This window comes from Chlorocebus sabaeus, chromosome 20 (genome assembly GCF_047675955.1).
Source record: "Chlorocebus sabaeus isolate Y175 chromosome 20, mChlSab1.0.hap1, whole genome shotgun sequence".
NCBI classification, from domain to species: domain Eukaryota; kingdom Metazoa; phylum Chordata; class Mammalia; order Primates; family Cercopithecidae; genus Chlorocebus; species Chlorocebus sabaeus.
Window position 1 is genome coordinate 119230669 of NC_132923.1, and position 25803 is coordinate 119256471.

The 25803-nt window shown below is 45.1% G+C and overlaps 1 protein-coding gene across 1 annotated transcript in view; it reads right to left on the reverse strand.

The window, feature by feature from the left end:
• Positions 1-1341: 1341 nt before the first annotated feature.
• ACTL8 (actin like 8) overlaps positions 1342-25803 on the reverse strand; it is a 73578-nt gene continuing 49116 nt past the window's right edge. The window contains exons 2-3 of the mRNA XM_007980296.3: positions 5055-5426; positions 1342-2637 (exon numbers count right to left, since the gene is read on the reverse strand). Of these exons, the coding sequence (XP_007978487.2) occupies positions 1885-2637; positions 5055-5402 (1101 nt within the window). The 5' untranslated portion in view covers positions 5403-5426 and the 3' untranslated portion in view covers positions 1342-1884. The remainder of the gene's footprint in view (positions 2638-5054; positions 5427-25803) is intronic.

Below are 25803 nucleotides of genomic sequence, written 5' to 3' on the forward strand. Positions count from 1 at the left end.
TTACTTCCTATTTTATACTTGATAGACTCAAAGAGGTTAAAAAACTTGCCCAAGGCAGCTCAGTTCGTGATAGGGCCACCCTGAAACTCAATCTGACACCAAGTCTGGGGCTTGCACCAGGCTGGTTCTGAGTTGGTCTAAGAATTGTTATTCCAGGCTCCTACTCTTTTCCCTGGGGACTGCTGATGCTTCAACTGTGGGAGCAAACACATGAGAATATGGCTCACGTATTCAAAGACAAGGTGAGCTGGACTCTGCCCTCCAAATCTTCTTCTACTTGCCCTGAGACATCTGGGTTCCTTGAGCTCCAGTCTTCCAAACTACACTTGTTACTCTATTCCAGCTCTTAACATTAAGGAGCCAAGAATCCCTTTCAGAAACCGCTGGATAACACTATGGTTGAGAGCCCAGGCTGGGTTCAAACCCCAGTTCTGGCACTTAACAGAAAATACATTTCATTAAATAAATTGTATATTGTGGCTCCTTTCTCTGTATTAGTCAGAGTAAGCAAAACAGTTGCTGTAACAAACAGCCCCACACTCTCAGTGGCTGAACATAGATTCCTCATGCCACAGGCTAGTGTTGGTGGGGTTGGGCAGGGGTTTCTGTTAAACCCAGGCACTCAGGCTTCTTCCATCTGCAACTCTTGCCATCCCCTAAGGCTTACACATCCTCCCCATTGACCCATCCCGCAGGCTGTGAAGGGGTATTTTTAAGGTCAGGTGCATGCCAAATGGGCCAGAACTCAGCCACCTGGCCCTATATAACTGCTGAGGACTTGGGAGCATTGCCTCAGTGTGCCATTGAAGAAGAGAACACAGTTACTGATGGTCCCTAGCAGCCTCATCTCAGTCCACTCCATTGAAAGTGGCTATCCCTCCACCTCCAGATCACACGACCGTGTCACATTTGATTAATTTCATTCTTCATCATCAGAAATATTAACGTATGTACTGTCTACAATAGATCCCACAGGATGCTGTAAGCTTGAAACCAGAAACCTTGTGCATCTTTCTCACCTCAAGTCCCCAGTGTCCAGCAAAGCTCCTAAAACATGGTAGGTACTTGAATATTCATCAGATATATACCAAACAAATACAAGAAGGAAGGAAAACTTTAAACAGAATATTGGGACACCTGGGATGGATGGATAGAATGCGGCAGTGGAAGAACTGCCGGGGTCCAGACCCTTGCCTATTTGGCTCAGTGGCAGCCACTGTTCACAGGCCCCAGACACCTCAGAGATTGCCCTGGCCCCTACCTGGCTCTCTCACACTTAAACTCCCTGATACTCCCCAAGGGGCCGCCCACCCTACCCCCATCCATCACAGGAGCCAGCGCTGCTTCCAAACAAGTTGTTTATTTGCAGATATAAAACAAGGTCCAACCACAGGTGGCAAGGGCATCCCAGGCTCACCTGCAGCAATGCCTCCCTGGCCAGAAAGGGCCTGTAGGACCAGAAATGTCAACTCTTCCCCATCCCCTAGTCAAAAATAATTGGGACTCCTAGCAGAAGTGTTACCCCAGTTAAAACCTACTCAACCAAGAAGAATGAGACAAACCAAGGGAAATGTCAATGAAAAACCAGTGGCTCTCAGGCATGGAGATGGCAGTCAGCCACTCATACTCCAATGACAGGCTACCCTGGAAAAACCGTTCCCTGCAGAGTTTCCAAGGATACCATCTTGTCTTTCCCCTTGGATAGGTCCCACTCTTGCAACAAGATAAAACCTTAGAACCTAAAAAATACACTTATGCCCCCAGAATTCCAAAGCCAGCTCACCCCACCTCACCTCATTCTACCACTACCCAGAACATTTTGCTAAAATTAATCTGCCCGTGCCCGTCTAACAGGAGCCCATTCTCAGGAGACAGCCAGTAGGGTCACATCCTCCTATGCTCACCATACTCCTCTCGGGACATCCACTCAGACTGGTAGGTAGAAAGGTGAGCCACCACGGACGCTCCTAGCCAGACACTGAAGTTTCTATTGGAACCCGCCCAGACTGTGGCCTTGGTGGAGGAGACACCATCCCCCATCAGCTCCCTGAACAGGCGCTTTGTGAACCCGGGATAGAGGGTGTTGCCCCCGCAGGCCATCACATGGGAGACCAGCAGGGGGCGCAGGGAGATCTCACAGGACTCCACGGATTCCACGATGGCCCTTGGGATGCTGGGCCCTGGCTGCTCGAACACCTGCGGGCTAAAGAACATCTCAGGAGCCACCCGCTGCATGGGGGTCAGCTCCACGCGGGAGCCGTCTGGGAGCTGATAGGTGTTGCTCTCATCCAAGCCACTCTTCTGCCTCTCACGAAAGTCCAGGGCCTCCCCCAGATTCTGCGGCACGTAGCACTTGTTCATCTGAGTAATGGCGACCGTCTCCAGCTGAAACAGGCTGCGTCTATCGCAATCTTCCTTAAAGAGGCTCTTGAGAAGATAGGCGGAGAGATCCTGGCCGGCGAACTCCAGCGTCTTGCCACTGGCGGGCAAGGGGCGGCCCTGGTGGAAAGGCTGCACGCGGGTCAGGCCGTAGCCAGAATCAACCACCACTCCGGTCAGGAGGCCAGAGGCATACAGGGACATCTGCAGCTGGTCGGCCAGGAGAACGGATGGGACATGCAGCAACTCAAACAGGATCTGCAATAAGGGAGAATTCACTCAGTGCATTTCCCCCAGCCTGCTCAGCAGTCAAAGCTGAAGTCAGCACAGAGCCACGTCCTCGGGGGACTCCCGGGCTGCCCCAGGATGCTGCGCCCAGGGACCCTGGAGCTCATGCAGTGAGGATAAAGCAGCAGCTCTAGAGGATTAGAAGGGGAGCTGAGTTTGCCCTCAGGAGCTTGTCTGGTCATGGCCGTTCAGAAGATCACTTTGGTGGAGAGGTGAGAAGAGCTCTGTGGCTGCAAGAAATGGTTCTGGGACTGGCTGCAGGAGCGACATGGCCACGGGTCACATGTGCAGCCTGAACCGCCTCTTTGGAAGAAGGAAGAACAGATTAGAAAAGAAACAAGTATTGCATACTCACCACTGCCTCCAAAAAGTGGAGGAAGACTAGAAAGACAGACAAGAAAGATAAGACAGACAAGAAAAAAGACAAATGGGTGGAAAGAATGAAAAAGGAAAGAAAATGAAAGAGAAAAGAAAAAAAGGGAAAGATGCTCACTGCCTGGGAGCAAAAGCCTTATTTATTCTTTTTTTTAAATAAAAACCTTGCAAACGTTAAGACAAACCTGGAATTTGGATATTTAGGGTTTGCCAGAGACCCTGGGCTGGTTCTCTCCCCCTGCCCCTCACCCCCTGAATCTTTACAAAGTCCCCGTGTCCCCCATTCCTCAGCTCTGGCTGCCTTCCCAAGGTTCTAATCCCATAGAAGCAGAAAGATCACAATAGTCAACCCTTCTGTGGCCCCAGCCACTTACCGCTTCAAGCCCCCACAAGCCTGTCATCTCCCCTCAGTGGGAGGGGGCTCTCTCCATTATTATTCTCAGAAAATTGTCCCCCCACCAGCCATTTCACAAAACAGCAGCCAAAGTCCTCTTTTTCAAAAAGAAAATCAGATATGACTCCCCCATTTAAAACTCTCCATTTAAAACTCCCCAGGAACTTCCTATTCACTTAGAGCAGTGGCTGGCAAGCATTTTCTGTAAAGGGGATAGACAGTAAGGGTTGCCAAATTCAGCAAATAAAACTACAGGATGCCCAGTTACATATGACTGTCAGATCAATAATAAATAATACTGTAGTGTAAGTATGCCCCATGCAATATGAAACATACTTAAATACTAAGACATTATTTTTCATTTATCTGAAACTCAAGTCTAACTAGGACATCATGCATTTTATTTAACAAATCTACGATAGTAAATATTTTAGCCTTTAACGTGATGTATGGTCTCAAACAGTCTCTGCTGCAACGACTTAACTCAGATGCTGCAGTATGAAAGCACGCTCTGCCAAACCCTAAATATCAGAATTCCTGTTTGGTCTTGATGTTTGGAAAGTTTTTATTTAAAAAATAATAATAGGGCTTCGCCTATCAGGCAATGAGCATATTTTCTTTTTTCTTTCCTCCCCTTTCTGTCTTATACAACATATAAATGAATGCATGTGGCTATGTTCCAATAAAACTTTATTTACAAAATAGGTGGTGGGCCGGATTTGGCTCACTGGGTTGCCAATCCTTGATTTAGAGTAGAATCCAAGCACTACCCACAGCCTACCAGGCCTAAAAGGCCCACCCTCTGCCAGCCTCACCATCCTACTTGCCTCTTGCCACTCTTGCTGCTGAAATCACCTCCGTCAGAGAAGCCCTTCCTGAGTACTCTCTTCAAACAGGTTCCCCACCCCAACAGTCCACCATGATCCCATTTCATTACGGTTCTAGAACTCATCGCTACCTGGAATTATTTGTCAACTCCTTCATGGAAGCTCTACTGAGGGCCAGAACATGGCCTATATCAGCAATTATGGAATCCATAAGCAAATAATCCCACGTCTTTCTCCCTGGTAACAACCCCCTTTCCACCGAGCACTTTGGTTGCTACATGTCCGTCTGCAGGTGGGGCCTCCATGAGCTCCCTTGCTTAGAGGCACACCAGGCACCCACTAGGCTCTTGGGAAATGTTTGTGGGGCAATTTGTTGGTTTCTATTTTTTTTTTTTTTTTTTTGAGACAGGGCCTTGCTCTGTTGCCCAGGCTAGAGTGCAGTGGCGTGACCTCAGTTCACTCTATTCTCAACCTCCTAGGCTCAAGTGATCCTCCCACCTCAGCCTCCCAGGTAGCTGGGACCACAAGCATGCACCCTATGCCTGGCTAATTTTTGTATTTTTTGTAGAGACGGGATCTCACTATATTGCCCAGGTTGGTCCTGAACTCCTGGACTCAAGTGATCTGCCCATCTGCTGGGGACTCCCAAAGTGCTGGGATTACAGGCATAAGCCACCACACTCAGTTGGCAATTTATCTTAAAAAGCAGAATTCCTGGTGCCCAATCAGTCCAGACATAGTGTCACTCTGTTTCCCGCTCCCGAGTGGGAGAAGCCCCCGGAAGGCCTCACCTCCAACATCTTCTTTCGGTCCGCAGGCTCCCTCAAGGGGGTCTCCGTGATGATCACAGGGGGGACCTCATGCTCCCGTTTGTGGTTCTCCAACACAAATGACCAGAGGTACTGCACGCCCTCCCAGTTGAGGATGCGGCCCCGCTCGATGGGGTAGCTAAAGGTGTCAGGATGGCAAATGTCGATGCCCAGGCTCACACGCCTCCGGGCGTAGCTGGGGCCAGGGTTCTCCTTGCACGGTAGGTAGTTCACGATGTTCGGGAAGACCATCTGAGGCTCATTCCAGCCAGCCGTGCCAGCCTTCAAAAAGCCAGACCCGTGGTCAATGATAACGGTTCTTGCAGCCATGGCGAAGGCAGAGGTGGGTGGGACCTGTGGATGCAAAGGATGGGGTTAGTTGTGCAGGTAGCCTACGCCACCATAAGCAGCTTCCCCCTCCACCCAACAGTCAAACCTCAGGGCTCCCCCTGAAGCTTGTCCACTGACCCCTCCAAGCCTTTGCACAAGCCATTACCTGAGCCTGGAACACTCTCCCCATCCCAAATTCCCAATCACCCTACCAGGCTCCCTTAATGGGCCACGTCCAGGAAGTGGCACCCACCCCTCCTGCCCACTCAAGCTTCTCCCGCTGCACTCTGCACACACATGTATCCTGAGGAGAGCACTCCTGCGCCATGATCCAACTCTGCAAAGATTACTCTTTGCAGACTCAGCAAGAAGCTTGCCACTTGGGAAGTCCTTGTAGACACTGGCTGCCTAATTAGAGGGCACAAGGAACATGAAACATCAGCCTCAGAGCCACCACCTTCAGTAATAACAATGTCATAGCAACAGCAGCAGAAGCAGGCGCTGTATCAGTGAGCATGGCAGCAGCTGCAGGGACCATTTCTGGAGAACATACCCTTTCTCCAGTACCACAAGGAACACTTTGCGTGTTAGGTTGGACTAGGTAAAACTGCCATTTGTGTCTGTGAAAATGGTCAGAGATCAGCAATTTCACATGGTTTCACCTGATACATGGACTCATTTAATATCTGCCACAATGTATAAGGCAGGTGATGTCCACTTTATAGATGAAGAAACTGAGGCACAGAGGGGTAAGATTACTTTCCCAGGGGTATACAACTAACAAAAACAGAGTTAAGAGTCAAACACAAGCCAGACTGCAAAGGCGACGTCCTGAGCATCAAGCATGAGAGGCATCAGGCATCAGGTGTTAAACATGAGCTAAGCATCTAACACCTGATAAGGGAGACGATCAGGAAGATTCCACGATTGTGGTTAGTTTCTTCATCTGTAAAGCGGGAAGAACAACAGCCCCCCTGCTGAAAAGGTAGGTATAGTCACTACCTGATGTCCAAACTTACTAAAAAGCTACAGTAGCCAAGACAATGTGGGGGTTACTGGTAAAAGGATAGTCAAGGCCAGGTGTGGTGGTTCACGCCTGTAATCTCAGCACTTTGGGAAGCCAAGGCGGGCAGATAACCCTGATGTCAGGAGTTCAAGACCAACCTGGCCAACATGATGAAACCCCATCTCTATTAAAAGTACAAAAATTAGCCGGCATGGTGGCGCACCTTTAATCCCAGCTACTCAGGAGGCAGAGGCACAAGAATCGCTTGAAACTGGGAGGCGGATGTTGCAATGAGCCAAGATTGCACCATTACACTTCAGACTAGGTGACAGAGTGAGACTTCATCTCAAAAAATAAATAATTTTTTTAAAAAAGAGTCACATAGCTCCATGGAACAGAAAGTCCAGAAACAGGCTCACACACAAAACAAGTGTTGTTTGATCTTTGACAAGGTCCAAAAATAATTAAATGGAGAAATGATAGTCTTTACAACAAATAGCAAAGAACAATTGGATGTCCATATACGAAGAAAAGAACCTCAGCCTATACCTCACACCTTACAAAAAATTAACTTAAAATGGATCATAGAAATAAATGTAAAACCTGAAACCATAACACTTCTAAAAGAACACCTAGTAGGAGAAACCGTGAAGGCAAAGTTTCCTTAGAACATTAGAAGCCTGACCCACAAAAGAACAAATTGATAAACTGGACTTCATCACATTTAGGAACTTTTGTCCTTCCAGAGATGCTATTTACTATAAAGAGAATGAAAAGACAAGCCACAGACTGGGAGAAAATACTTACAAATCATATATTTAATACAGAACTCTCAAAACCCAGTAATAGGAGAAACAAGCCAATTTTTTTTAAATGGGCAAAAGCTTTGAAGAGTCACTTCACCAAAGAAGATAGATGGATGGCAGATAAGCACATAAAAATGTATTCAGCATCATTACTCACTAGGGAAATGCCAGTTAAAATCACAACAAGATATTTCTATGTACCTACCTATCAGAATGACTGAAATTAAGGACCAGCCTTACCAAGTGCTGACAAGGAAGTGGAGAAATTGGAAATCTCATGCACGGCTGGTGGGAATGGAAAATGGTGTGTCAGTTTCTTAAAAAGTTCAACATACTTTGGGAGGCCAAGACGGGCACCTGAGATGGGGAGTTAGAGACCAGCTTGACCAACATGGAGAAACCTCGTCTCTACTAAAAATACAAAAAATAAAAAACGCCGGGCGTGGTGGCGCATGCCTGTAATCCCAGCTACTTGGGAGGTTGAAGCATGAGAATCGCTTGAACCCAGGAGGTGGAGGTTGCAGTGAGCCGAGATCGCACCATTGTACTCCAGCCTGGGTGACAAGAGCGAAACTCTGTCCCCCTCATCCCCCCCCCCCACAAAAAAAAAAGGTTCAACATACACCTACCGTATGACCTGCACTTCCCCTCTTAGGTATTTAACTCAAGGGAAATGAAAACATACATTCACACAAAAACCTTTATGCACATACATATAGTAGCCAGAGAGCCTTATTCCTAATGGTCAAAAACTAGAAACAACCCCAAAGCCCTTCAGCTAGGGAATGGACAGACAAATCTCCATTCAGTGGAATACTACCTGGCAACAAAACAGAATGAACCACCGATATGCACCATAACATGAATACATGCATAAATCTCAAATGCCCGAGGCCGAAAGCAGCCAGACCCCAAAGACGACAAACCGTATGACTCCATTCTCACGTCATTCTGGAGAAGGTAAAACTATAAGGACCAAAATCAGATCAGTGGCCGCCGGCTGCCAGGTGGTAAGAGGGGAAGACCAGAGGGGGCGTGGCAGAATCTGGGGCCGTGACAGAACTATGCTATATCTTGTTTGTGGAGCTGGGCACACTTCTGTATGCATTTGTCAAATTCCCACAACTAATTCTTTCTAGAGTAAAAACACAATTTTTTTGAGACAGGATCTTGCTCTTGCATAGGCTGGAGGGCAGTGGCACGATCATGTCTCACTTCAGCCTCAATCTCCCAGGCTCAAGCAATCCTCCCATATCAGCTTCCTGGGTAGTTGGGACTACAGGTGCAAGCCACCCACACCCAGCTAATTTTCCTGGCAACAGCCTGGGCTGGTCTCAAACTCCTGGGCTCAAGCAATCTGCCCACCTAGGCCTCCCAAAGTGCTGGGATCACAGGTGTAAGCCAACACATCTGGCCCTAGTGGAAAAAAAGAAAAAAAGGGAAAAATCCAGCGGGTATGGGGGTGTGATAATATTCAATGAAAGGTGTATGAACTCATCTTGCAGAATACAAATTGTCAGACAGACTGGGTGCCTAGACTGTATGTGGGTGCTTCCCGTAAGACAGGCCTCCAGAAAGGCAGCTCAGCCTGAAGGCAGCATTCTGGGGCTGTGGCTCCCCCAGCTATCTGCTTGGCTTCGTTTCTGGACAGCAGTTGCATCTACCCATCACTACTAAGCATGACAGCCATGGCCTGGCCCTGGCCAGCGGCTCCCTGCTGTCACCGGCCGTGGGGCAGAGAACAGGCTTCTCTGCCTTTAATCAGCTCTGACACAGACCCAGGGAGAGCCAAGAAGGAGCGTGGAGATGGAGCTGCGGTGGCCCGGCCTCCTGGCTCGCCTCCTGGCGGGCTGAGTGATGGATTCCTCACACTCCATCATCCAGAGTGACCGAGAACTGACTGCCCGCGTGACATTCCGGGAAGCAGGCTCTGCCGCTGACAAGGCCCTCTGCATCAGACAGCAGGTGACTGATACATGCTTCTCGGCCCTGGCACGTGGAGTCATGGGAGACACTGGCAGAATGATCTCCACTGGGGCTGTGAATCCACGTGCGCATGGCAGGGGTAGGGGATGGGAGAGGACTCCAGGTTGGTGGCCCAAGTGACCTGGCCTGGGAGTAGGAGGGTGGGAGGCAGGGGCCATCCTTCCCCTGGCACATGACTGTAAAAGAAAGTCTGGATGACTCCAAGGAGCCAGCTTTGAGGACAGAGATAAAATCCGTATATGCAAAAGCCACCAATTCTACAAATTCCCATAAGCATCTACCTGGGTATAAAACCTGTTCTAGGCTGGCACGATTTCTCCCCTTCTGGAGTTTACGCTCTACTAAGAAAGAACGTCCATAAGCACCAAAACAAACACAGCATGCCAAGGAGGATCAGTACAGCAGAGAAAAAGAAAACCTGGTAAAGACAGGGAACTCAAGAGGCACAGAGGCACAATGTTATTTTCAGCAGAGCAGTCATCAAAGGCCTCCCTCTAGGGTGACATCTGAGCAAAAAACTGAATGAAGCGAAGGAATAAGGCACATGAATACCTGGAAAAGCATTCCACCCCAAAGGAACAGCAAGTGCAGAGGCCCTGAGAAAGACAAGGCCAGGTGAGTTCTAGGATCAGCCAGCAGGTCTGTGTAGCAGGGACACGGTGAGTGGAGGGAGGATACTGGAGATCTGAGAAGGGCCTTGTAGACCTTTGTATCATGTTTGCAGATGTGGGAGGCCACTGGGGGCTTGGCCAGAAGAATGGCATGATCTGACTTCACTTGTGAAAGGATCATTTCGGCCAACAGAAAGGACAGACTGCAGAGAGCAGAAGGAAGATTACAGAAGGTGAAAGGTGTGGGTAGCCTGCGATAAAGGGGTGGCCAGGAAGAGGGTGCAAGGTGATCAGATTCTGTAGATACCTAAGTAAGGCAGATAGACTGAAATATGAGACCAGGAGAAGAATGAAGGAAGACACCACAATTTTTAGCCTGAAAAGCTAGAAGAATAAAGTATCCATTTACTATGATGGAAAAGACCATGGGGGAACAGTTTGGCGTTTGGGAGGAAATTAGGAAATTTATTTGGGACATGTTAAGTTGGAGGTGCCTATTAAATATATGTAAAGATGTCTGAGCTAATGGTGTAATTGGGAGTTCCTGAATGGATGGAATTGAAAGTGGCTGACATCAGGCAAGGTGGCTAATGCCTACAATCCCAGCACTTTGGAAGGCCAAGGCAGGTGGATCACCTGAGGTCAGAAGTTTCAGACCAGTCTGGCCAACATGGCAAAACCCCATCTCTACTGAAAAAATAGAAAAATTAGCTAGGTGTGGTGGCATGCACCTGTAATCCCAGCTACTCAGGAGGCTGAGGCAGGAGAATTGCTTGAACCCAGGAGGTGGAGGGTGAGCCAAGATCATGCCACTGCACTCCAGCCTGGGTGACAGAGTGAGACTCCGTCTCAAAAAAAAAAAACAAAGAAAGTGGCTGGGATGGAAGTGATCATGAAGAGATGTAGTGTATACAAAGACCCATGCCTGAGGGCCTCTAAGGTCTAGTGGCCAGGCCTTGGGAAGGCACCAATAAAGAGGACTGAGTAAGAGTGGCCAGGGAGGACAGCGGGAAGCCCAGAGGGAACAGTGTCCCGGGGCCAAGCAGAGAAAGTATTTCAAGAAAGGAAGAATGGAATGGGGTGAGAAATTAGGAGGAAGACAAAGGACTATCCATTGCATTTAGCAACATGGAAGTTACCAGCAGCCTTGGCTAAAGCATGTCCATTGAAGAGGTGAGAAAAAGCTTGAAAAGGTTGATTCAAGAAAGGGTGACACATTGAGAGCGATTCTACCAAACTGACCCAGGCTCTGCAAAAATATCACAGCATACACAACAATGAAATGTTAAAGAAGTGTTCAAAATTGAAGGACATGGCAGCCAACACCATGCACACTTTCTGACCCCAGATCGGAAAAAAAAAAAGGCATTTAGGTACATTACGATAGGCTTCTAATGCTCACCAGGATGGAGTAAGCCTCTTTCAGCCTTCTTTCCTACTGAGTAGGACTAAAAATTCTGGACAAAATGAAAAAAACAAAAACCCAACTACCTGAGGACTAGGAGTGAAAAAAACAACAGGCAGACTGAAAAGAATCAAAACTCGGAGAAGCAACCTGCAGAGGGTGAGGTTCCTATTTATTTTCCTGTCCTCTCTCAAACTTTGACCTGAGACAAGGTTCCAGCACAGCCAAGACTGAGCAAAATCCTGTCTCTCTGGACCAAGAAAAGGAATCTATGCAACTCAAAGAGTTGGGGAAGAATACTGAAGAAATGGCAGCCAGTCAGAGAAAGGATTCCCCACATTCTACATATGAACGGGCACAGGTCCCAGCTCACCTGTGCATGGCTGGGACACACCCATGGCAGAAGAGCACAGGCCTTTGTACCGAACTCACAGCGGAATCACCACCCACAAAGGGCAAGACGGAGTTACAGGCTGCGCGTAACAGGGTTGACTGAAGGCTAAAACACAACCAAGTAAATGTTCTCCATGGGATGTTAAAAGAACACAGAGTCTCACAGCATAATGCTCAAGTATTTTTACCCTAAAACGCTATTAAGATTTTAGGCTGGGCGCATAGGCTCACACCTGTAATACTAGCACTTTGGGAGGCCAAAGCAGGTGGATCACCTGAGCTCAGCAGTTTGAGACCAGCCTGGGCAACACGGTAAAATCCCATCTCTCCCAAAAATACAAAAAAAAATTAGCCAGATGTGGTGGTGTGTGCTGTGGTCCCAACTACTCAGGAGGCTGAGGTAGGAAGATTGCTTGAGCCCAGGAGGCAGAGTTTGCACCACTGCACTCCAGCCTAGAGACAATGGGAGTAAAACCCTGTCTCAAAAAAAATAAAAAAATAAAAAAATTTTTAAAAAGGCTATTAATATTTTGAGTTCTATTGCATAGCCTGGTGAATACAGTTCATAACAGAGTATTGTACATTTCAAATTTGCTGACAGTAAATTTTGAACGCTCTCATCACAAATAATGTTAGGGATTAGAGGTAATGGATGTGTTAACCAGCTTGATTTACTTATTCTACCTTGTATTCATAAATTGTAACATCATGTTGTACCCCATGCATTTAGACAATTGTAAATTCTCAATTTACAACAAAAAAATAAAATAAAAACAAAAAAAAGTTCTGCTCCATAGTAGAATGGAGAGGACAGAGGAATGAGTAAGGTGATTTTCAAATATCAATAGAAATTATTCAATTTAAAAAACAGAAAAAATTTACTGAGCAAAGCTTCAGAGACCTGTGGGGCAATATAAAGAGATCTAACGTTCATGTCATTGAAGTTTCAAAGTGAGAGAAAAAAGATTGGCTCAGGAAAAGTTTTAAAGACATAATGGCTAAAAATTTCCCAAATTTGGTCAAAGACAAACCTACAAAGCCAGGAAGCTCAGCACACCCCATAGATACTAAATTCAAAGAAAACCATGCAAACTACCCAGAAAACCACAGTATAACCCAACTGCTGAATACCAAATATTTTTTTAAATTTTCAAAGAATCCAAAGAAAAATAAAACACTAAATACAGATGAATATCACTTTGAATGACTGCAGACTTCCCACCAGGGGAAATGGAGTCCAGAAGACAGTCAGGCATCTTTAAAGGACTGAAAGAAAAGAGATATCAACTTAGAATTCTATACCCAGCAAAAAATCTTTCAGGAATGAAGACAAGATATTCTTAGATGAAGGAAAACTAAGAAAATTACTAGCAGAACTGCTTTAAAAAGAAATGCTAATTAAAGCTCTTCAGGCTGAAGGAAAATAATGCTGAATCTAGCACTCAGGAATGAAGAAAGAGGAACAGAAATGGTAAATACTTAGAAAATTATGATGTCTATTTTTCTCCTCTCAAAAGATGTATGGCCATTGAAAGCAAAGATATGGTATAGCCTACTACTTACCTAGATTGTATGATATAGCCATTTACTCCTAAGCTAGGAACTGGTACAGCATATTATTGCACTTAATACTGTAGGCAATTGTAACATAATGGCATGTATTGTATTGTTTTGTTGGTAGCTATATAGTCTTGCTATGCTACAAACTGGTATAGCATGTTATTGTACTGAATACTGTAAGCAATTGTAACATAATGGTATGTATTGTCTTGTTTTGTTGGTAGATATGGAGTCTTGCTATGGTACAAACGGGTACGGTGTGTTATTGTACTTAATACTGTAGGCAATTGTAACATAATGGCATGTACTGTATTGTTTTGTTGGTAGATCTAGAGTCTTGCTATGCTACAAACTGGTACAGCATGTTATTGTACTGAATAGTGTAGGCAATTGTAACAATTGTATGTATTGTTTTGTTTTGTTGGTAGATACGCAGTCTGCTATGTTGTTCGGGCTGGTTTTGAATGCCTGTCCTCAAGGGTTCTTCCTGCCTTGGCTTCTCAAAGCGCCAGGACTACAGGCATGAGCTACCATATCCAGCCACTAAGTATTTGTGTATCTTAACATAGAAAAGGTACAGTAGAACTACAATATTGTGATCTTATGGGACTACCATCATATATGCCATCTGTGGTTGACCAAAATGTCATTTGGTGAATGACTGTAATTGAAATTGAAAATGGAAAACAAATAGTGAAAAGTCAATAAAGCCAAAAGCTAAAAGCTAATTCTTTGAAAAGATCAAAGACTAAGAAAAAAGAGAAAAGACACAAAAGCCTGCGATCAGGAATGAGGTGGCATCACTTCAAACTCTACAGACATGAAAAGGGTAACAAGAGAATATTAGGAACAACGTTCTACCGGATGCTTTGACAATTTAGGTAAAATAGATAAATCCTTTAAAGACATAAACTACCAAAGCTCAGTCAAGAAGAAATATATATTTAAATAGCCATATAACTATTAGAAATAGACTTTTTAGTTACAAACCTTCATCACAAAATACTCTAGGTCTAAACGGTTTCCACTGGAGAATTTTACCCAGCATTTAAGAAAGAAATAATACTAATGGTACACAATCTCTCCCAGAAAGCAAGAGAGGAGGCAACACACCCCAACTCAGTTTGTGGAGCCAGTATTACCTTGAACCAAAAGCAAAGATATTACAAAATAAAATAAAACTCAAACCAAAATCTTTCCTGAAGATATATTATTCTTTAATAAGATTTTGGCAAGGCCAGTAATACATAAAAAGAATAACACACAATGACTAAATGGGGCTTCTCCCAGGAATGCAACACTGGTTCAATATTTTTAAATCAGTATGATTCAAACAAGTAACAGACTGAAAAAGAAAAACCACATGACTGTCTCAACAGATGCAAAAAAAATCAATGGATAGAATTCAACATGCATTTATCATAAAATTTTTTAACAACTAGGAACAGAGAAGACTTTCCTTATCCTAATAAAGAGAATATCCAAACACCTACAACTCACATGGGTAATGGTGAGAAGCGGGATGCTTTCTCCCTAAGACTGAGAACAAGGTAAAGATAGGTCAGTTCCCACCATGCATATTCAACATTGAACTGGAAGTCCTAAACCAGTGCAATATGGTAAGAATAAAGAAACAGAAGACACATGAATTGGAAAGAAATAAAACTATCCCTATTTGCAGAAGACATAATTGTCTAAGTAGAAAATGCCAAAGAATCTACGAAAAAGATCCTAGAACTAATAAGTGAGTTTGACTAAGTCATAAGATACAAGTTAAATGTTTTAGAAACCAATTATATTTTATATACTATCAATAAATAGCTGAAAAGTGTTTCTTTAAAAAAGTATAATTTACAATAGCATCAAAAATTATGAGAGAGATACTTTGGTATAAATCTAACAAAACATTAAATATGCTGAAAACTACAAAATACTGATGAAATAAATCAAAGAAAACCTAAATAGAGAGATGACCAGGCGTGGTGGCTCAAGCCTATAAACCCAGCACTTTGGGAGGCTGAGACGGGTGAGTTGCCTGAGCTCAGGAGTTCACAACCAGCCCGGACAACACAGTGAAACCCCATCTCTACTAAAATACAAACAAAAAATTGGCCAGGCATGGCGGCGTATGCCTGTAGTCCCAGCTACTTGGGAGGCTGAGGCAGGAGAATTGCTTGAGACTGGGAGGCGGAGGTTGCAGTAAGCTGAGATCACACCACTGCACTTTACCCTGGGCGACAAAGTGAGACTCCGTCTCAAAAAAATAAAGAAAAAAAAGAAAAAAATAGATATGCTGTGTTCACAGATTAGACAATTCAATATCATTAAAATGTCATTTCTACCTAAACTGCTTTATAGATTCAACTCTAGTCAAAATCTCAGAATCCCAGCAGGATTACTGTTAGATATCAACAAGTTGATTCTAAAGTGTATATAGTAAGGAAAAGGAATTAGAAGAGCCAAAACAATTTTTAAAAGAACAAAGTTGGAAGACTCACACGATCTGATTTCAAGGCCCACTATAAGTTTACAATAATCAAGATAGAGCTGGGTGTGGTAGCTCACACCTATAATCCCAGCACTTCGGGAGGCCAAGGCAGGCAGATCACTTGAGCTCAAGAGTTCGAGACCAGCCTGGGCAACATGATGAAACCCCATCTCTAGTAAAAATACAAAAAAAGAAAAAACTTAGCCAGGTTCAGTGGCATGTGCCTGTTAGTCCCAGTTCCTTGGGAGGCCGCAGCAAGCTGAGATCATATAATTGTACTCCAACCTGGGTGACACAGCCAGACCCTGTCTCAAAAAAAAAAAAAAAAAAAGACAGAAAACCCAATCATCAAGATAATGTGATGTTGGTAAAAGCACAGTCACATGGATCAGTAGAAAAGAATACAGAGTCTGAGAATAGACTCATACAAATCTAATCAATTGATTTTGACAAAAGTACAAGGACAATTCAGTGATGAAAAAATAGTCTTTCAACAAACGGTGCTGGAAAAACTGGATTCCTCCATGTAAAAATAACCTCAACTCATTCCTCACTTATTTACAAAAAAAAAAAATTAACTCAAAGTGGATCATGTAAAATATACATATAAAACAGAAAATTATAAAACTTCTGCAAAAAACATGAGAACATCTTTGTGACCTTAGATCTAAGAACATTTAAGTGTTCTTAGGTATAACATCAAAAGTACCACCCATAAAAGAAAAAGTTAATATCCTGGACTTCACTAAGATTTTAAAATTCTACTCTTTGAAAGACACTATTAAGAGAATGAAAATGAAAAGCCAGACTGGAAGAAACTATTTGCAAGTCACACATCTGCTAAAGGACTTGTATCCAGAATATATAAAGACCTAATAATAATCCATAATAAGAAAGCAAACAACTCACTTCCAAAGATGGGCCAAAGATTTTCACACTTCATCAAATAAGCTACACAGATGGTAAATAAGCACATGGAAAAATGCTAAATGTCATAAGTCACTAGAGAAAAACAAATTAAAACCAGAAAATTTTAAGGACAATGCCAAGAGCTAACAAGGATGTGGAGAAATTGGAACTCTCATACGCTGCTAGTGGGAATATAAAAATGTATAATCTGGAAAACAGTTTAGCAGTTTTTTTTAAAGTTAAACATATATTTACTATACAAATGAGTAATCCTATTCCTTATGTACTCCAGAGAAAAAAGAACTTATGTTCACACAAAAACCCTTACACCAATGTTTACAGAGGCTTGATTCATAATCACTAAAAACTAGAAACAACCCAAATGTTCTTCAGCCAGTAAATGAACAAACTGTGGTACATCCATACAATGGAATACTACTTAGCAATAAAAAGGAACAAACTACTGATACACATGACAACATCCATGACTGTCAAAATCACTATGTGTATGTACATGAAAGAAACCAGACTTACATGCTGTATATTCCCAATTATATGATATTCTAGAAAAGGCCAAACTTTAGTAACAAAACGGATCAGTCGTTCCTGGGGCAGTGAGAAGAGTTAACTACACAGGCCTGGAGGAATTTTTGGAGGTGGTGGAACTGTCTCATATCTTGATTGCCAGAGTGGTTATGTGCCTGCATTCATTTATCAGAACTGAGAACTATACAACAAAAAAAGCGAGTCTCGCCGCATGAAATTTTAAGGTGAAATTTTCGAAAGAACATTTTGGGGACAGATGGTAAAATTTGAATACGGGTTATATTTTCAATGTTAAATTTCCTGTGTTTGATCTCTATATTGTGGCTTTCAAAGAGAATATTCTTATTTTTAAGCATATCCATGGAAAAGTATTTACAGGTAAAATATGAGATTTACTTTCAAATAGATCAAGAAAAACCCAGCATGTGTCGATAGAAAAGGTGTCAAAGCAAATGGGGTCAAAAGATAGTAACTAGCGAATATATACGATCGATATTGAATAGCGTATTGAACTATTCTTGGACCTTCTCTAAATGAAAAGCTTTTAGGAAAAGAAAGGATAGGGGGAGAGAGATGGGAGACACTGAGACAACTTTGAAGAGCTCTGCTCTGAAAGGAAGCAAAGAAAGACAACAGTAGATTGTGCAGAGAATTGGGGTCCCAGGAGGTTTTGGTTGTTTTGTTCAAGAGAAGAAATAATGTATTAAGGTTTTATGCTGATGGGAATAATCCAGTGGAAGAAAAAGTTGAATAAAATCAGGACAAACTACAGTTAAATCTAGACACTATCAGCAGTCCCCAACCTTTTTGACACCAGGGACTCATTTTGTGGAAGATAATTTTTCCACAGACCTGGAGTAGGGGTTGGTTTACGGGATGATTCAAGCACATTCCATGTACTGTGCACATTATTTCTATTACTATATGGCAACACATAATGAAATAATTATACAAATCACCATAATGTAGAATGAGTGGAAGCCCTGAGCTTGTTTTCCTGCAACTAGATGGTCCCACGTAGGGGTGATGAGAGACAGTGACAGATCATCAGGCATTAGATTCTCACAAAGAGCGTGCGGCCTAGATCCCTCGCACGCACAGTTCACAATAGGGTTCACGTTCCTGTGAGAATCTGATACCACCGCTGATCTGACAGGAGGTGGAGCTCAGGCAGGTAATGTGAGCAACGGGGAACGGCTGTAAATACAGATGAAGCTTCACTGGCTCACCTGCCTGCTGCTCACCTCCTGTTGCCCGGCTCCTAACAGGCCACGGCCTTTCCTTTCCCTCTGTCCCTGGACCACAGCCTGCTTCTTCCTTTCCTCAGACCCTACGTTTGCCTTACCCTCTGTCTGGAACCCCTGGCCAGCGCTTCCAGAAACCAGCTCTCATCACTCTTGTTTAGCTTGAGTGAGATCTGGAGCCTTTCCTGACCACTCCACTCCAAGCCAATACTGCATTGACTAGTTTTATTATTGTCATAGCACTTATTACCACACATAATTATGCTGTGTGTTTGCTGGCTGTTGTCTACCTCTCCGAAGCACCACCAGAACATAGGCTCCAGGAAGACAAGTTCATCATATTTGTATTTTACTTCCCTATCTCTACCACATAACTGGCATATTTTTGTTAAATCAGTTTGTGTTGAATGAATAAATTTTTAAAAATACATTGGTTTGCTGGCGGCATAATAGCTCCATATGGGCCGCACTCCCGTGTCCCTAAAACATGGGTTTCTTCTTTAGACTTCTGGTTACTTTCCTGCTCCAAACTCTTCAACAGCTCCCACTGCCAACAAGATGAAGCCTCAACTTAGCTTGACACACAAAGTCCACCAGGCTCTGACCAACTTTCTCCATCTTCTCCATGCACCTAAAGCTATAGCCACACTGGAATATTTGCTGCTGGAGAATTCTGTCCTTTCTACATGTCTTCTCTGCCTAAAATTCACTTCCATCATGCCTCTCAGTTCTTCAAGATCCACACCAAACCTTCATTCCACAAAGCTTCTAACACCAGACAACTTGCAAACGGGAACTCATTCCTCCATGGACCACCACAAATATAGAACCTTTGCTTGAGCACACTTACTAAGAACCATGCACTAGGTATGGTACTTCCCACATAGTATCTCTCTCACTTACTCTGCACAAAAACCCAATGATGAGGGCATAGTATCATCGCCAGTTTATAGATGAAGAAATGAGGCTTAGAGAAGTGAAGGAGTTGTCCCCACGCCACCCACCTTTGAGTGCAGTCAAGATTCAAATCCATACCTGTGGGTTCAGAGCCCAAGCTCTTAACCACTGCCATGATTAACTATGTGGCCTGAGGTTAAGCAACTCTCTAAACCGTAGTCTTCAGATGAGAATAACTGTCTTTCACAGATGAAAGGACTAATAATAACATTTGAAGGAAAAAGGGTACAGACCTTAATGTGTTCACTCACATTGGTCTGTTGAGCTCTTATTGCCATCTGCCTCCTGTTAATGTGTACCTACGGCCTTCTGTCTCTCAAGTCTGTGCAATGTTTGCACACACAAGCTTTCCAGAGTTTGTTCATCAAGACTCCATCCTGGATCCTTATGAATTGCTCTGTGATTGTAAACATCTTGCAAGGAACTTTCCACTTAGCACTTTTATCCACATTCTCAGTGAATCCTAGACAACCTCTTGAAGTAGGCAACATCGTTCCAGTTTCCATCTCATTTTATAGGTATCAGCACTGCTACTGCTGCTAACACAGCATACTTTTTTTATTATTATACTTTAGGTTCTGGGGTACACGTGCAGAACATGCAATTTTGTTACATAGGTACACACATGCCATGGTGGTTTGCTGCACCCATCAACCCATCACCTACGCTAGGTAATTCTCCTAATGTTATCCCTCCCCTAACTCCCCACCCCCACACACCCAGGGCCCAGTGTGTGATGTTCCCCTCCCTGGGTCCATGTGCTCTCATTCTTCAACTCCCATTTATGAGTGAGAATATGCAGTGTTTGGTTTTCTGATCTTGTGATAGTTTGCTGAGAATGACAGTTTCCAGCTTCATCCATGTCCCTGCAAAAGGACATGAACTCATCCTTTTTTATGGCTGCATAGTATTCCATGGTGTATATGTGCCATGTCTTCTTAACCCAGTCTATCATGATGGACATTTGGGTTGGTTCCAAGTCTTTGCTATTGTGAAGAGTGCCGCAATAAACATATGTAACATGACATACTTGCTACGATCTAAACACCAGGCCAACTACTTCACTCCTCATTTCCCCAGCACAACTCTAGGAGGTCGGTACTATCATCTGCCTCAGTCTCATACATAAGGAGACTGAGGCACAGTTGGGAAACTTACCCACGTCCCCACAGCTATTGAGGAACTGAGCAAGGATTGAACCCAAGGGATCAGGTTCCAGGGTCTGTGCCTCCAACCTGTCAACCATCCTGTTTCTCATCCTATCAATGCTGCAGTCCCCACAGCACAAAGATGCTGATGCCCTAATCCATGGAAACTGTGACTATGTCAGATTACAAGATCAAGGGGAATGAAGGCTGCAGATGGAATTAAGATTACTGATCATCTGACTTTGAGAAGGCAAAGATTATCCTGGATTATCCATGTGAGCCCAAAGGAATCACAAAGGTCCTTTAAATGTGGAAGAGTGTGGCCAGAGTCAGAGAAAGATGTGCAGATGCAGCAACGCTGCCAGCTCTGAAGATGGAAGAAGGGGCCATGAGCCAAGCAATGCAAGTGGCCTCCATAAGCTGGAAACGGCAAAGACATGGATATTTCCCTAGAACTCCCAAGAGGAGGCAGCCCTGACAACACCTTGACTGTAGCCCAGTGGGACACATCCCATGCTTCCGACCTCCAGAACTGCAGGATAATGAATTTGTGCCGTTTGGGGCCACTGCATTTGGTAATTTGCTACAGTAATAACAGGAGATTCCTGCAGATGCCAAATCAGCTCCCATTTCTCTCCTGCTCAAAGCCCAGCAAGGCATAGGGCTCTGCGGAAGAATCCAAAGGGAAAACCCCATCCCAAAACCCTCCCTTGCTCCCTGTGCGGACGTCCTCCCTGAGGTCCACCTGGGCTTTGTCTGGCTACAAGGTGTGACCGGACTTTGTATCCTGAGGACGTGGCCCAGCTTCCCTGCAAATCAGGAACCTCCACTACAGGCCTCTTCTGCTCCAAAATCCCCTCCCTGGGGGCCAAGAGCTAAGCAAGTCCCACTCCCAGCAGCAGCTGGACTGGGCTTCATTACCAGGGAAGTCAGAGCCTCCAGGGACAGGGGAGACTTGTGCCTCTCAAAGAGCAACCGGGTTCAGGTAGGGCTGAACTGAGGAAGTGGGGAGAGAGCCAGAAGAGAGGAGGAGAAACAGAGGGAAAGACATCAAATTTGCATGAGGGCAGGACAGGGTTTTAATTATGCCTTTTCTTAACCTCATTGTACCTTGAGGTATCTTAACATTACTCTCCCTGGCAGGAAGGATTGATTGATTGTCTCTTGGCATTCAGAAACCCCGATTAATGTAAAACTAACCAGTCGTTCTGAACTCTGGAGAATTAATCACTTAAATGTGGGAATTACTCAATAAACCATTCAAACATGCAATAAACCAAGCCATTAAAAATTAATCGCTCGACATCCCGGCTGTGTAAACAGGGCTAATAAGATCCTGGCAGCCCAGAAAGAGGAGGAAAAGGAGGATGCAGGAAGACGATGCCTTTAACCAGCCACTCCCAAGGACCAGAGTAGATACACCAATGTCCAGGACACACGTCACAAATCATCAGGGTAGGTGACATCTTGTCCCTACGGCCTCCCAGCCTGTCCCTAGGACAAGAGCGGACAGGTAGGTGAGAGAGAGGAGAGCCTCAGTGGGCTGTAAGGAAGAGGCAGTGGAGTTAGAACTACAGCTCTCAACAAATACTTACTGAGCATCTTCTATGTACCAGACACTGCACAGGGCTCTGCAGATACAGCCATGAATAAGACAACAGTGGCTGCCCTAAGGAAGCTGACATTGGAGTGGAGGGTGTATATGCATGTCTGTGTCTGTTTGAAAAATATATATATTTTGGCCAGGCGCAGTGGCTCATGCCTGTAATCCCAGCAATTTGGGAGGCTGAGGAGGGCGGATCACAAGGTCAGGAGTTCGAGACCAGCCTGGCCAATATGATGAAACCCTGTCTCTACTAAAAATACAAAAATTAGCTGGGCGTGGTGGCACACACCTGTAGTCCCAGCTACTCGGGAGGCTGAGGCAGGAGAATTGCTTGAACCCGGCAGAGGTTGCAGTGACCTAAGACCGCACCACTGCACTCTAGCCTGCGCGACAGAGTGAGACTCAATCTCAAAAAAAAAAAAAAAAAGAAAAAGAAAATATATGCATTTTATAAAGCACTGACTATAAAGAAAAATAAAGCCAAGACTTGTGAGGGGCAGAAGATGACAGAAGATGAAAGCGTTCCTGTTTTAGACTCAGGAGATCACCTTTGGCCAAGACCCCAAAGTAGTGAGGGCAGGAAGCACACAGACATCTGGGGAAGAGAATTTCAGGCAGAGGTCTGGGCAAATGCAAAGGCCCTGAAGTGGGTGTGCCCCTGTGTGGCTGGAAGGGAGCTGGAGGGAGAGGAAGTGAGGTCCCGGGGGTGTGAGGCACACAGAGCCATCTAGGGCCTTGTTAGAAAATTGTAAAGAATACGACTTTGGTCCTTAGAGAGATGGAGAGCCACTGAAGGTTTCTGAGCAGAGAGGAGATGGGTCCCATCTGTCCCACATGTTAGGAGAATCACACTGGCTGCTGGGTTGAGGATAGAAGATGGGGACTGCCGGGCGCAGTGGCTCACACCTGTAATCCCAGCACTTTGGGAGCCCAAGGTGGGTGGATCACCTGAGGTCAGGAGTTCGAGATGAGCCTGGTCAACATGGTGAAACCCCGTTTCTACTAAAAATACAAAAATTAGCTTAGCTTGGTGGTATGTGCCTATAATCCCAGCTACTCGGGAGGCTGAGGCAGAAGAATTGCTTAAACCCAGGAGGCAGAGATTGCAGTGAGCCGAGATCACACCACTGCACTCCAGCCCGGGCGACAAAAGCAAAACTCCATTTCAAAAAAAAAAAGATGGGGACAAAGATGGAAGCAGGATGACCAGCTGGGAGGCAGCTGCAATGGTCAGGGGCAGCCATTTGCTGGGTCCTCGTGTCCTCGTTGCCTCCCCAGTTTAACAGCACCCAGGTCTTGCTTTGGACCTTCCCTTTCCCCATGTCAGCCTGTGGCCTAGATGGGATGTATTCACCCCACTCTCAGCTCAGGGGTACAGCCCAACCTTTTGATAAAGTGAAGGTTCAGGGAGGACCATATGACCCAACTCAGGCCAATCAGAGGAAGAGACACTAAGGGCTTCTGGGAAAGAGGCTTTCTCACTCCTTATCACACGAGACCCCCAAAGACCCATTTGCTCATGTTCAGCTGGTGGGTGTGAGCTCTGAGACCACCAGAGCCTTTACTGTTTCCCACTACAGCCTGAGGAAGAGGCAGGCCTGTGGAGAAGAGCAGGGCCAAGAATGTCACAGAGAAATACAGCCAGGGCACATCACCATGAACTTCTGGATCAAACTGCTCCTGAAGCATGAACTACATTTGGGGCTTTAAATTCATTGAATCAATTTCCTTGTTTCCTTTGAGTCAGTTTGGGTAGGTTAGATTCCTGACAGAATTCTTAGGGTTTGTATGTGATGTCACTTAGACCATATGAGGACCCTAGGAAGTAAGTGTATACCCAGTTTTCCAACTTACAGATACAAAAACTGAGAATTAGAAAAATAAACTGTCCAGAGCCGTAGTGATGGAAATTGGCAAAGCTGACATTTGAACCGAGTCTTGCTGGCTCAAAAGTCCTGCTCTGTGGAGACTCCCTATCAGTCTGCCTCGCTCACTCTGTCCGCCTTTACAATCATAGGGACCTTCTGCTGAGTTTGATGACTTAAGTCAGGAATGACCTATGCAGCACACACTCTCACTCCCCACTTATACCCTTGGCAGGTGTATTAGTCCGTTCTCATGCTGCTGAATAAGGACACACCCACGGGCCAGGCACAGTGGCTCACACCTATAATCCCAGCACTTTCAGAGGCCGAGGCACAAGGATCACCTAAGGTCAGGAGTTGTTCGAGACAGGCCTGGCCAACATGGCAAAACCCCAAATCTACTAAAAATACAAAAATTAGCTGGGCAAGGTAGCAGGCATCTGTAATCTCAGCTACTTGGGAAACTGAGGCAGGAGAATCACTTGAACCCAGGAGGTGGAGGTTTCAGTGGAGCTGAGACTGCACCACTAGTGCACTCCAGCCTGGGCAACAGAGCAAGACTCCGCCTTAAAAAAAGACCTACCTGAGACTGGGTGATTTATAAATGAAAGAGGTTTAATTGACTCACAGTTCCGCCTGGCTAGGGAGGCCTCAGGAACTTACATTCGTGGTGGAAGGGGAAGCAAACACCTCCTTCTTCACATGGTGGCAGCAAGGAGAAGTGCCGAGCAAAAGGGGGAAAAGCCCCTTATAAAACCATCAGATCTTGTGAGAACTCACTCACTATTACGAGAATAGCATGGGGGTAACTACCCCGTGATTCAATGACCTCCCACCAAGTCCCTCCCACAACACATGGGGATTATGGGAACTACAATTCAAGATGAGATGTGGACGGGCACACAGCCAAACCACAGCAGCAGATATTCACTATTTTTATTTTTATTTTTATTTTTGAAACAATCTCACTCTATCACTCAGGCTGGAGTGCAATGGCATGATCTTGGCTCACTGCAACCTCTGCCCTCTGGGTTCAAGCAATTCTCCTGCCTCAGCCTCCCGAGTAGCTGGGATCACAGGTGCCCACGACCACGTCCAGCTAATTTTTCTGTATTTTTAGTAGAGATGGGGTTTTGCCGTGTTAACCAGGCCAGTCTCACTCCTGCCCTCAAGCGATCTGCCTACCTCAGCTTCCCAAAGTGCTGGGATTACAGGTATGCGCCACCACTCCCAGCCATCACTAACTGTTTGAAGACCTCTTTTCTGCAAAATAAAGTACCAGCTAGCTAAGTTTAAGAGTTAATTAAAGACAATATGGTAGAGCAAGTTACATGATGTTTTGATCGGGGATATGACTCGAGTCAGGCAGCCTGAGGTCACACCCCAGCCAGCTCCAGCTCCATTCCTTAACCACTGTGGTAACTCCTTTCAGCCCAGGTAAGAGGGGATCCTTATCCCTCTTTTTTTTTTTTTTTTTTTTTTTTTTTAAGACGGAGTCTATCTCGGCTCACTGCAAGCTCCTCCGCCTCCCGGGTTCACGCCATTCAAGCTCCGCCTCCCGGGTTCACGCCATTCTCCTGCCTCAGCCTCCCGAGCAGCTGAGATTACAGGCGCCCCCCACCACGCCTGGCTAATTTTGTATTTGTATTTTTAGTAGAGATAGGGTTTCACCGTGTTAGCCAGGATGGTCTCGATCTCCTGACCTGGTGATCCGCCCGCCGCGGCCTCCCAAAATGCTGGGATTACAGGCGTGAGCCACCATGCTTGGCAAGGGGATCCTACCCTAAGCCCCATCGTCTGATAAATATGTGCACCACTGCCCTCCAACACACACACACACACACACGCACAGTCATCTGGGGTCTGCTGCT